We start from the raw sequence: 13069 nt of genomic DNA, 5'->3' as shown, positions 1-13069 counted from the left end.
GCCAAATGCATTGAAATGGAAAAAGTCCAACTTCAAGTGCCCATAACCTCTTCATTAAAAATCGAAATGATGCAAAATTTAAGTCCAAATTGATTGTCTTGAAAATATCTACAACTTTCATGTTGAAGGTTTTATCATTTGGATCTTGCATCACTGAAACAGAAGGGCTTGAACATTGGCCAAATTTGGAAACTTCACTTATGCATGTTTTGTACCTTACACTTTAAACTCAAAATTCACTAATTTCCAAGGCCCAATTGAAATTTTGGTCAACATATCATTTGTTCCTTATGCAACAAGCTTTCTAACCATTACTCATGAGGTAACATTTGGAGTTTGGAAGCACCATTTTCGAAGGTATGAAGATTTAATGCATTTTGTGAAATTCAATTCAAATTGCCATGCATGAGCTGTTTACACTTCTTGTACACGACCATTTGCAATTCATATGAGCTCAGCAGATCATTCCAATACTCATTGGGCCTTCCACATGATCACACAAGCCCATGCAAGGAAAATCCATTTGCCATGCACACGAGTAAACTCACTTGTTCAGCCAATTCCAGCTATAAATACATGTGTTATGCTTCATAATTAACTAACCTAAGGGCGCCTGAAATGCTGCAAGAGTGAATTCCCAACCATACCAAAGGAACTAAATCCATTTTCTTCAAAAATTCAGATCTGAAATTCAATTGAATTTGGTTGAATCTTCAGATCTAAAGATCCTAAACCTTCATCATTTGATCCATAGAAGTTCTGTTTTGCCAAAGAAACCGAGGAAAGAGACTCAAATCTTCATAATCCAAAGGTGTGGATCAACTGGTTTTTGCTTCGAATCTCTTTGTTCTTTGATCTATTGGCCTTGATATTGTGTTGTCTGAATTCCTCTCTATAGAGGCATCATTGCTGTGTGCTTAATTTTTGAAATCAAGCAAGTTCATGATGAACACCATCAAGCTTCCATCTCTGATTTCTCTCTTGATAGGAATCTAGAGTGGAAGTGAGTGGTATAGGAGTGATGTACATCACTTCCTCTTTCAAACGGTGCCTAGATCGTCCATTTTAATGAGCATTTGAACCTCTGTGTTTTTTGGCCCTCGCCGGAGCTCACCGGAGAAGACGGTGGCGCTGGCCACCGTCTCATTGCCAGATCAATCCTAAGCCGTTGGATGCATTTCCCAGTTTATATCACAACCATCCGATCTTATGACTTTTATTAAATGTCCATGTGATGCGTTTGACTTAGGACTTTGGTAGGCGCACGCTGATAGCCCTTGGATGTGCCAGCTCAATTAATGAGACTGGATCCAACGTCTCTCCTTTTTTTTTTCTTTCTAATTTCCATTTTATTTCTTTTATTTCATTTAACTTCAAAAATTCATAACTCTTTCATTTTAATTCCAAAAAATATGGGACCAATTGCATTATTTCTCTTTTTAATTCTAGTTTCTAAAAATGATTTTTAATATTTTTTATTTTATCATTTGATATTTTTTGTGAATTTTCTCTTTTCTAGTTATTTTTAATTCATTTTAAATAGTTTATGATATTCAAAAAATACAAAAATATTTTCTCAACCTCTTTGAATGATGATGGATCTATGAAAAATATTCTCATCAATTTTTTAATTGATTTGAGATTTATTTGAGATTTTAGTTCAATTAGTTTATTTTTATTCATTTTTAATTGATTAAAAATAGTTTCTGACTTTTAAAAATGCTGAAATTTTTTGTCAAACTTTGTTTAACCTTGTTGAACTTGGGATAAATCATTTGGACTTTTAAAAGTTGATTTGAGGTGATTTTGAAGTTTGACCTTTCTTTAATATTTTAATTCATTTTCAAATATTAAAAATGCCAAAAAAATACTTTGTTTATTTCTTGACTTCCAATCTTCATCCCACTTTTGTTTTTGATTGTTTGGCCATGATCCTGAATGTCTTTGGTCAACTCTTGATTGATTGGTACATTCCATTCCACTTTAATGCACTTTAATTCTTCATCTCAATTATTCTTCTTCTTCTTTTCTTTTGGACCAATGAGTTAAAGGTTGATAAGTTAGCATTGATTAGGGAGGTTTAATCTTCCTTGATTCAAATCTAATTCATCTTGATCAAATGATCAAGTGGATGGCTTTGCATTAAGGATAGATTGCTTCCTAAATCATGCAAAGGACTTAAACCAATACAAGATCATTTCTCTTCTTCTTTTTTGGCATGGCAAGTTGTTGGAACTTGGTTCACTAATCAAGACTTCTAACTTGTGTTGTTGCCTACATTATTATTGACCGGCCTCAGATAGTTGTGACTTCTACATAAGTCCAATTACGATTGCTTAACATAGCGCTAAATTTGCCTTATGGCACACTAACTATTAACATTAACCATTAACCATTAACATTTACTTTTTGCACTTTACATTTATGCAATTTACTATTATCCTACAGATTATCCATTTGCTTTTCCCTTTGCTCATTGGAGCACATGTTTATGTTAATGCAATTTGCCTTTTGCTCACTTGAGCACATAATTGTGTATATATTATTGTCATTGTGTTTATGCTTTGATTGTTGTTGACCAAATGCAAAGAAATGGACAAATGGACTTAGACTTTAGGACCCTCCCCAAGCTAATGGAGTTTGAAGAGCAACTAGGCCTCATGCCTTTAGAGTGCTTAAAATGTCAAAGAGCAACTAGGCCTCATGCCTTTAGAATGCTTAAAACTTGAAGATGAACATTGAAAGGATTGAATTCTAAACTCCCTTTTGTCCATTCTTTGATTGCATTATGGAACTTTTTAATGTGTGTGTTCTTGTGCTAGGGATTCCAACGTTGAGCCAAATTGAGGAACCATTGCCATGAGTTTCTAAGAGATAGAGAGATCTAAAAGCCATTGGAAGATTCCTAGGAGCTTATTGTGATTGTGTGCTTGCTTGCTTGAGTATTTGTTTATCTCGTTTATTTTAAAGGATGGGAGCTACTTGGATCATCAATATGATCTCAAGAGAGGAACTCCATTTGTGGTCTTGTTCTCTTTTCCCTTTACCTCTTGTATGATTAGGACTTAGCCTTTCTTCTTCTTCCCTCCACTCTAACCCAAGCCAAAACTTTTTGTGCAAACATTTAACCTTTGTTTTCAAACATTAGAAACCTAAGCCTTATGCTTTTGATTTTCAAATTTTTCTTTTCATAACACTTATTTTGAATTGAACTTTTAAATCAACTTTGACCATACTTTGTGAATACTTTTCATTGGTAAAATACAACCCATTCAAATGTCTTTTTGTGGTTTCAATGGGCACTTTCTTAATCAAACTTTTCATAACCCTTAGCTATTAGGTTTGAGTTATCCTTGAGGTAGATGTAATACTCACCAATATCCTTAGTGATGGACAGTGAGTCTTCCATGCTTATTATAGGGTTAACCCCTCCCTAGCATGTTGAAGTTATCCTCACATGGTGGATTTGTGGTTTCAGGTTGAGTTTTCTCCCTTGGATAACAAAAAACCTTAAGGCTTTTGGACCAATCAACTCACCAACTCATTTTGAGATTTTTACCCCGAACTACGAGGTTTTGATCCTAATCTTTTTTAAGATGGTACGTAGGCAATGGGTTTTTCCATCCAAACACAAAATGTAAATAAACCTGTATATTTTCTTCTCATCTCTTCAATCATTGTTTGCACACAAAAATTTCACTGAATACCAACCATACAACAAAATGTGAAAAGGGCTCCCTAGGAGTACCTAGGATGTTTTGGGTGCTTAAAACCTTCCCATTGCATAACCAACCCCCTTACCCAGATCTCTGACATTTTTACTAGTTTTTGATTCGATAAAACTTTTAGGTTTTTGTTCGCTTTCTAACCATTCCTTTGGATAAATAGAAGTGCGGTGGCGACTCGACTTGTATGATTTACAGCTTCCTCCGATGTGCCGCTCTTTAGAGAGAGACAAACCTTTCACCAAGTCATTCACGTCTTTCTCTTCAATTAACTTTGCAACTTCCATTATGCCTTTCCCACGTGTAGCCCTTTTGAGGTTGCCTTTTCAATTCCACGTGACACAACCACAAGTCTTTCCTTCTATTTCCTTTGTTGCCTTTCTTTTTTTATATTATTTTTTTTCCTTATTTCCTTCACTACTTGTATCTTTTCCATTACACCTTTTAAAGTCTTTTCTGCCTCCTTTTTTTGCGCCAGAATGCATGCAATCTTATGCACGTTATTCGTCTCACTTTCCTTAACTACCTCATCATCATTATTTTCAATAACTGTTCCTCTTCAAGAGCATTGAATCTCAACCCCGTTTTCATCGCTCTAGAATTTATCGTGTTATTCTTCCCCAGAGTACTTTTTTTCCTCGTTAGAGCTATCTAAGCATATTCAACTTTCGGTTCTATGTTAATAACTTTCTTGTTTCTCCTGATCATTCTCTCAGATCCTAGCAGGACGACCAACATGAGATTTTCCCCTGGATTTCATTTCTCTGGTCTCGCCTTAAGCTCGTCGGGCGAGCTAGCTTTCTTCTCGCCAACTCGCGCCCGACGACCATACCATAACTTCCCATCTTAGCTTTATTCCTTGTTCTTTGAATTATGTCTCTTCCTATGGTTTCTTGCACCATTTCCTGCACACTAAACACAAATCAAGGATACCAAAGCTAACTGCAATTTATATGAAATTTATGGTAAACATAGGCAAATTCATCAACGAAACTGCAAAATAGTTCGAAAAATGTCAAGTTTTTATATATCAGTTATAGCCCAATTCGACACTCATCAAACTCTCCCCAACTTAAAACTTTGTTTACCCTCAAACAATGGTCAATCAAACCTAAAGAAACAAGAGCAACTACCAAGAAATCATGATCAATAAGTTTTTAGAAACGAAAACAAATGTATGGTTCAAATTGCAAAATTCCAAGCAAAGTAATGCTTACCACTATACTACAACGACACCATGATCATGAAACACATTCTAAGCACAAAACACATGTCAAAACTCTAATGCAATACACGTGGCTGGATACTTAATAGAGGCAGGAGACATTTTGAACAACGAAAGCCTTAGGATAAAATATTTCCCAAGTTCTCTCACAAAGAATTCCTTCACGTGGTTCACAACTTTGCCACACAATTCAATTCATACTTGGAATCAGTTGGAGAGAATGTTCCATGAGCAGTTTTACATGGGGCAAACAAAGATAAGTCTGAAGGAATTGGCTAGTATTAAACGAAAGTTCACTAAGCCAATTGATGACTATCTAAATAGATTTCGATTACTTAAAGCTAGGTGTTTTACACAAGTACCAGAGAATGAATTGGTAGAAATGGCCGTTGGGGGCCTTGACTATTCTATCAGGAAGAAGTTAGATACCCAGTATTTGAGAGATATGGCCCAACTGGCTGATAGGGTTCGACAGTTAGAACGCTTGAAGGAAGAAAAGGCTAGAGCAAATAAGAATAAAAGAGTAGCCTACGTCGATTTCAGTAATGATGAAGAAGGATCCTATAATAGGCCTTTAGACTTCGACGAAAATGAAATCGACCTTACTGAGTTGAAGCAAGGTCCACGTTACGCTTGTAAGGTCTTGGCATCATCGAATGGAAAAAACCCTATTAAACTAGAAAAGGATGATAAATTTCCTAAGAAAACTTACACTTTCGACATTACAAAATGTGACGAAATCTTTGATTTGTTAGTTAAGGATGGTCAAATGATAGTGCCTCCGGGTGCTAAAGTGCCCCCTTTAGAACAAAGAAAGAAAAGAGGGTTTTGCAAGTACCATAGTTTTCTGGGTCATAAAACATCTCAATGTTTCCTTTTCAGGGATCTTGTTCAGAATGCTATCCAAGAAGGGAGACTCAAGTTTGGAGACAAACCTAGGAGCCAAATGAAGATCGACTCCAATCCTCTGCAAATAGCTGATGCCCACTACACGGAACCAGAGGAAGTAAACATGGTCAAAGTCACTGAGGATTTCGACATGACCGAAGTTATTGAGGACTTCATCAACGAACCCGTCATGGTTAGGGTTTCTGAGCATCTTGATTAGGTTTTCTTCAATGACTTCGTTCAGGAAGCCGTGGGAAATGCCACCAATGGAAACACTGATGTTTTCGACACTGGAATCATTGAAGATTCCAACCTAATGATAGTAACCAAAGAAACTGTTGATGGTTTCGTACAAATATATAAGGCTACTGAGGGCCTTCAATTGCAATTCCAGAAGTTAGACATCACTGAAGATGTCAACGTGGAGGTTAATAAGGTTGAAGTATCCCAAGAAACCTCCATGGAAGTTGACAATGAGTGTCAACAAGAAGAGTATAATAAAATAGCCTTCCCCAAAGAAGACGAAACTCTGATTGATCTCTTCCGGAGGTTCTCGAAGAAGAAATCAGAGGTTATGTTGTGCCCCCGATGCAGCGCCGTGTTTGACAAGAAAGCGGCCAAAAACCTCGAAGGAGAAAGGAGGGTAAAACACCAAGGGTGTCAGAAAGCCCTTCAAGACCAACAGGTTGTCCAACCAATAAGGGATTTCAACCCAAGAAGGTACTATGATCCAAGAAGGCTTATGGCGAAGCTTGGTGAAACAAAACGAAAGAGTCTTGCTGCTAAACCCGTCTCTTTCAAACCCAACGCTGAAGCTTCAAATGGAAAATGGGTGAAGCCAGTCAATGGTAGGAAACAAGGACAAGGAAAATGGCAGAACTTCGAGGTGGATAGAGGTTTATCATTAACATACCGTAAGGAGTTTCAGGCTGACAAAAAAAACCTCCCACATCTCTAAAAACTACAAAGGAAAAGATCCCATGACAAGGTCTTAATGGAGAAGGGAACAGAGAAGAAGGAAAGCACATAGGGATGCTGGCAAAAAGGAAAAGGTTGAGTCCAACACCAATGCGCCTGCAATAAAAAAGGAGGACTTAAGCCTTGACAAAAGAAAGTTTAATACTCCAGCAGAGGTGGCCAGAGAGAAATATGATCAAATGGCTACAGAAGACGAAATGTTGACAGATAATTTCGACTCCAGGTTAGAAGATTCTTTGGATATCTTAGTCGGTGTGGTATCTGTGATGCATAGGAAGTTCGACCAAATCACAGAGGTCGAAGACACCGACAATAATACAGAAAGAGAAATGGTTGCTCACAAGCCAGTATGCTACTATGTGATGAACAATGGTTGCGTGGAGGAGCAAAATGCCTTCTTCGAGAGACCCGACGAGTCTATGAAGAGTCATCTTAAGCCTCTCTTTATTACTGGGAAGATCGAAGACGTCCCAATTAATAAAATCTTAATGGACTGCGACACAACAGTGAATTTGATACCGCATAATATGCTGAGAAAAATTGGCAAGTACGATACAGGTGCCAAACCCCACAATATGGTGCTTTCCAATTATGATGGAAAGGTGGGTTCCACTCTTGGTGTAATCTAGGTCGAGTTAATTGTAGGAACTGTCACCAGATCCATAATGTTTATGATTGTGGAGACGAAGGCCAACTATAATATGTTACTTGGAAGAGAATGGATACATGGGGTCGGGGTCGTGCCATCCTCAATGCACCAACGAATCATCATATGGTATCCAGATGGTATTGTGGAGAATATAGAAGCATACCAAGGTTAGTTCAAGACTCCTATCAACCATATCGACAGACGCCAGTTCGACAAATATTTGGCCAATATCGCTTCATGTGATCCGACCGATTTTGCATTTACTCCAGACGATAATACCTATTGTTCCCTATATTTGCACCCCAATAATGGTTTTCGTTGGGACAAAGAAGTTGTTGTCGAAGACGACTTTGGATATCTAGGAGCGTCAGGAGTTGACCCCACAGGTTAGGGAAGCGAATTCAGTGCTGATGACTGAGTTTGAAGCGCTAAAAAGGATTTCGGCTTACATAGCCGAAAACAAACAGCAATCGGCCTTGGAGGCTGAAGTCAAAAACATGCATGTCAAAGCCAGCAAGGAGTTCCATCAAATAGGTCCTGGAAAGGACTTCGATCCAGAGCCACATGATAAGGTTCAGAATGAAGATCAAGGCCAGAGGCTCGACACCATCTATGATGATGAGCCTTTGGGTTTCGAGAAGGATCCGCTAGCAACAAATATTAAGATGCTGGCTCAGGATCCACTTGAAGAAATAGACTTGGGAGGAGGATTGATAAAAAGGACAACTTACATTAGCACCAATATCAACCCCCAACTCAAAGTCGAAGAGATCTACTTGTTGAAGTAATTCAAGGACTGTTTCGTGTGGGATTACGATGAGATTCCTGGTTTGAGCAGAGATCTGGTCGAATTGAAGCTGCCAATCAAGCCTGGAAAAAAGCCTATCAAGAAGAACCCAAGGTGATTTGCACATGCAATTCTCTCGAAGATCAAAGAGGAGGTCAAAAGGCTTTTTTGCTGTAACTTCATCCGTACAACAAGGTATGTAGAATGGTTAGCTAATATTGTGCATGTTATTAAGAATAATGGTACTTTAAGGGTTTGCATAGATTTTAGAGACTTAAATACTGCAACCCCAAAGGATGAATATTCAATGTCGGTGGCGGAAATACTAGTCAATTTTGCCACAGGTCATGAGTATCTTAGCATGCTCGATGGATATTCTGGATATAATCAGATATTCATTGCGGAAGAGGATGTCCCAAAACCGGCTTTCGATGTCCTGGAGCCTTAGGCACCTATGAATGGGTGGTGATGCCTTTTGGTTTGAAGAATGCTGGGGTAACATACCAGAGAGCAATGAATTCGATCTTCCATGATTCATAGAGACTTTTATGCAAATTTACATAAATGATATTGTCGTTAAGTCAGTTTCAGGGAAGAGCCATATAGACCATCTTTGACAGTCCTTTGAAAGGATGAGAAGACATGGTTTGAAAATGAACCCTCTCAAAAGCGCTTTTTGTGTGCAGACAGAGGATTTCTTAGGCTTTGTGGTCCATAAAAAGGGAATTAAAATAAACCAGAATAAGACCAAGACCATAATGGAGGCGAAAGCGCCATCAACGAAGAAGGAATTGCAGTCACTACTAGGCAAGATCAATTTCCTGAGGAGATTCATCTCAAACCTTAATGGAAAAACACAAGACTTTTCGCCTTTACTTCGACTCAACAGGGAAGGATTCGAATGGCGGCAGGCTCAGCAAGAAGCGTTCAACAGAATTAAAGTATACCTGAGTCATCCACCAATTCTGACACCGCCTTGTAGGAATATGAGTATGACATTGTATATATTTGCATCTGACAAGACTTTAGGGAGCATGTTGGCTCAAGAGGATGATAATGGTGTCGAAAGAGCCATCTACTATCTCAGTAGGGTCTTAAATGATGCAGAAACTAGGTATAACATAGTTGAAAAATTGTGTTTATGCTTGTATTTCTCTTGTACGAAGTTGAAGCATTATATAAAATCCGTTGATGTTTATGTTTCATATCACTTTGATATCATTATACATATGTTATCTAAACCAATTTTACACAATCGAATTAGAAAATGGTCCCTAGCTTTAACTGAATATTCCTTAACGTATATGCCATTAAAAGTTGTTAAGGGACAAGTGGTAGCAGATTTTATAGTCGACCACTCCATAGCTGAGAATGCACTGGACAACCTCGAATTAGACCCCTGGAAGTTATACTTCGATGGGTCTAGTCACAAAGATGGAACAAGCATAGGAGTTCTAATCATTTCTCCTAATAAAATTACAACAAAACTCAAATACAAACTGGAGGGCCTTTGCTCGAACAATGAGGCTGAATATGAAGCTCTCATAGCAATACTTGAGATATTGTTGGAATTGGGGGAAACTCGAGTCAAAATAATGGGTGACTCAGAGTTAGTTATAAAACAGATCACAAAAGAGTACAAATGTATTCAAGAGAATCTCATTATGTACTTCATAATAGCCAGTCGATTTCTAAAAAGATTCGAGATGGCTAATATTCGACACATACCTCGATTGGAAAATCAAGTGGCTAATGACTTAGCTCAAATTGCATCTGGGTATAAAATTTCAAAGGAAAAATTGCAAAAAGTCATTGAAGTCAGAGGAAAATTTGTGTCAACCAGATTAGCCCCATCAAACTTGGAAAAGACAAAGCTGGGATACGCTGATAAAGAAAACTTCGAAATATTGGCAATAGATAATCTGACAGACGGAGATTGGAGGAATTCAATAGTGGAATATCTACAGAATCCAATGGCGTCTGCCGATCGAAAAACCAAGTATCGAGCATTAAGTTATTTTCTTTTGGGGATGGAGTTGTTCAAAAAGACTCCTGAGCGAGTTTTGCTTAAATGCCTTAGTGAGTCAGAGGCATGCTTAGCCCTTTCGACTGTCCATAGTGGGGCATGTGAGGGCGTACCAAGTTAGCCATAAGATGAAATGGATCTTATTTCTCCAAGGGATGTATTGGCCGACCATGTTGAAAGACTGCATCGAATTTGCCAAAAGATGCCAAGAATGTCAGGCACATGCAGGCATACAACATGTCCCTGCGAGCGAATTGCACTCTATAGTCAAACCTTGGCCTTTTAGAGGCTGGGATTTGGATTTCATTGGGAAAATTCGAACGCCGTCATTTAAGAACCATAGCTATATCTTGGTTGGCATTGATTATTTTACGAAATGCATCGAAGTTATACCTTTACCAAATGTAAGCCAAGAAGATGTGATCGAATTTATCCAGAAACATATTATTTATAGATTTGGAATCCCAGAGACTGTCATAACAGATCAAGGATCAATATTTACTGGTCGAAAGATGCAAGAATTTGCTAAGGAAATGGGCTTCAAATTGTTAACGTCTACGCCATATTATGCTCAGGTTAATGGTCAGGTCGAAGCAGCTAATAAGGTGATTATTGGTTTGATTAAGAAGCATGTGGAGAAGAAGTCTAGAAATTGGCACAAAACTTTAGATCAAATTTTGTGGGCATGTCGTACCTCTCCCAAGAAAGCCACTAATTCGACCCCTTTTCGACTGACCTTTGATCATGATGCAGTTTTACTAGTAGAAATTTATCTACAATCCACAAGAATTCAAAGGCATCATGAGATTCCATCAGAATCATATTGGAACATGATGTTGGATGAACTAGTCGATTTAGATGAAGAGAGACTAAATGCCTTGGAATTATTAAAACGGAGGAAGAAGAGAGTAGATAACTCTTATAATAAGAAGGTAAAAATTAAAACATTTTTGCCTGAAGACTTGGTCTGGAAATTTGTCCTTCCAATGGATCGAAAGGATAGGACCCTAGGGAAGTAGTCTCCCAAGTGGAAAGACCCTTTTCAAATTTTGCAAGTATTCTCTAATGGTGCCTATGAGATTGAGGAAGTTAGTGAAGACAAAAGAATATTGAGAGTAAATGGAAAATATTTGAAAAGATATAGGCCAGCACTCCAAGAAATAAAAATAAGAAACGAGTAATTGTGTATAAGTTAAGTATAGCCAATATGGTCAAGGGTGCCGAAATGGCTTAAATTTGCTTTAAAGGCCCATAGGGCTAATATTCATTACAACCAAGACTTATATTCATTACATCAAATGGGCAAAAATGGAAAAGGAGATTAAAACTAAAAAGGGAGATTGGCCTTTATATGGAGGTACTTTGTTTTGAGAAGTTCTAGGCATTTCTCACTTAAGGACCGTTTCGACCGGAGAAGTATGAGTTCTGACTCAAGTTTGCGCGCTTTTTCGACGAACTCCATACCAAACTCTAGATATTTAGCCATCAAGGCATCATCGAACTCCAGAAGTTCACTTTTGCGCTTTTCGGCTTCAGAAATTTTGGTTTGCAGTTCCTCTATCTGTTTTCTCCATGAAGCAATGTCACGGTCATGGCCTTTGATCTCCTCCTTATTCTTTTATTTCGTCTGCTCCAGTTCCATTGCCTTGTTGGTAGATTTAGTGGAGACATCCCAAGCAGCTTCTTCAAAACTAACCTTCTTTTCGATCTCCCTGGTTATCTGGGGTAGTAGCTTATGATCTTCGACAACTTGGTCGATCATAGTGCCTAGCTCCAGGATGATGTTGGCAACTTCAGGAGAAGCTTCCAGTAGATTGACTTGGTTAAGTAGGGCCTTCAATGTTAAGGGGGCAGAAGGATCAGCCAGCAGAAGCAAGAACAAGTCACCCTTAAAGACCTTTTCCTTGAATTTTGAAAGCACTTCATCTATAGGTGTACTTGAAGGTTGGTCATCAGATGCCGTAGCAGTGCTAAGGCTTTTCTCAGAGGAGCTTTCTCTGCAGCTTAGCATAGCTTTCAGGTATTCAAGGGGTTGGTTTCGTTTCAGAATTGCTAGTTCTTCTGAAGAGAAACCCCTAGTGCTTTCTGTCTAAACTTTGCCTTTTAGAAAAGCCGCAACGGTTGGAGCAGTAAGAGTTTGACTCTGAGTCTGTCCTTCGTCTGTGTATTGGTTCCCCTCACCATTGTTGTCCTCTTCATTGAAGCCTCCATCATCATCACCAGCATTGAGTGGGGTCTGGTTACCTTCATCTTCCTCTTCCATTACCGTATATTCGCCATCGTTACCCTCTTAGTTGGTGTCGATTGTGCCTTCGATGTTAGGTGAACCATCTTCAGGGTTGTCTCCAGCTTGAACCTCTTCATACACCACCATGGTATCTTGGTTCACTCCAGTTTGGTCCTCTTCGCTTGAATTAGCTTCATGATCGGAACCGATGGTATTTGAATGTTGGGTAGTGGTCTTTGGTGGCGAAGTCTCAAGCTCACCAAGAATGGGTTGATTAATTTGACTCATGGAGATTTTCTCGGATGATGGTCGATAGGTAGGTTTGCCAGTGCTATTGAGGACATCTGCTATGGAAACTGGAACGGAGGAAGTTGTAGATGTTGTTCGGGAGGTAGTACTTGCACCATCCTGAAACCAAAACAATCGAAAGATAAATGGTGGAAGACAATAAATCAACTAATCAAGACAGAGTGAGGTATGTTTTTACCTTGTCCCCTTCAACCCCAGGGCTGGAGTTATCACTTTCGCTCTGAGCTGCTGCTATCTTCGTCATGGCCTCAGGGG

General features: G+C 38.6%; 2 protein-coding genes across 2 annotated transcripts; both read left to right on the top strand.

Annotated features, from left to right (window-relative positions):
* The first annotated feature begins 9556 nt into the window (after positions 1-9556).
* LOC127123478 (uncharacterized) lies at positions 9557-10399 on the top strand. The gene has a single exon (XM_051053694.1). The coding sequence runs from the start codon at positions 9557-9559 to the stop codon at positions 10397-10399; it is 843 nt and encodes a 280-aa protein (XP_050909651.1).
* Positions 10400-10790: 391 nt separating this feature from the next.
* On the top strand, positions 10791-11297 carry LOC127123477 (uncharacterized). The gene has a single exon (XM_051053693.1). It carries the CDS (start codon positions 10791-10793, stop codon positions 11295-11297), a length of 507 nt encoding a protein of 168 aa, XP_050909650.1.
* Positions 11298-13069: the final 1772 nt, after the last annotated feature.

The sequence above is a fragment of the Lathyrus oleraceus genome, chromosome 2 (assembly GCF_024323335.1).
Source record: "Lathyrus oleraceus cultivar Zhongwan6 chromosome 2, CAAS_Psat_ZW6_1.0, whole genome shotgun sequence".
Classification (NCBI taxonomy): Eukaryota; Viridiplantae; Streptophyta; class Magnoliopsida; order Fabales; family Fabaceae; genus Lathyrus; species Lathyrus oleraceus.
The sequence above is the reverse complement of the archived record's forward strand: the minus strand, read 5'-3'. Positions and strand labels throughout refer to the sequence as shown.

Excerpts from the sequence above, each read along its gene's own strand:
- LOC127123478 (XM_051053694.1), top strand. The coding sequence starts at position 9,557 with ATGCCATTAAAAGTTGTTAAGGGACAAGTGGTAGCAGATTTTATAGTC.
- LOC127123477 (XM_051053693.1), top strand. The coding sequence starts at position 10,791 with ATGCAAGAATTTGCTAAGGAAATGGGCTTCAAATTGTTAACGTCTACG.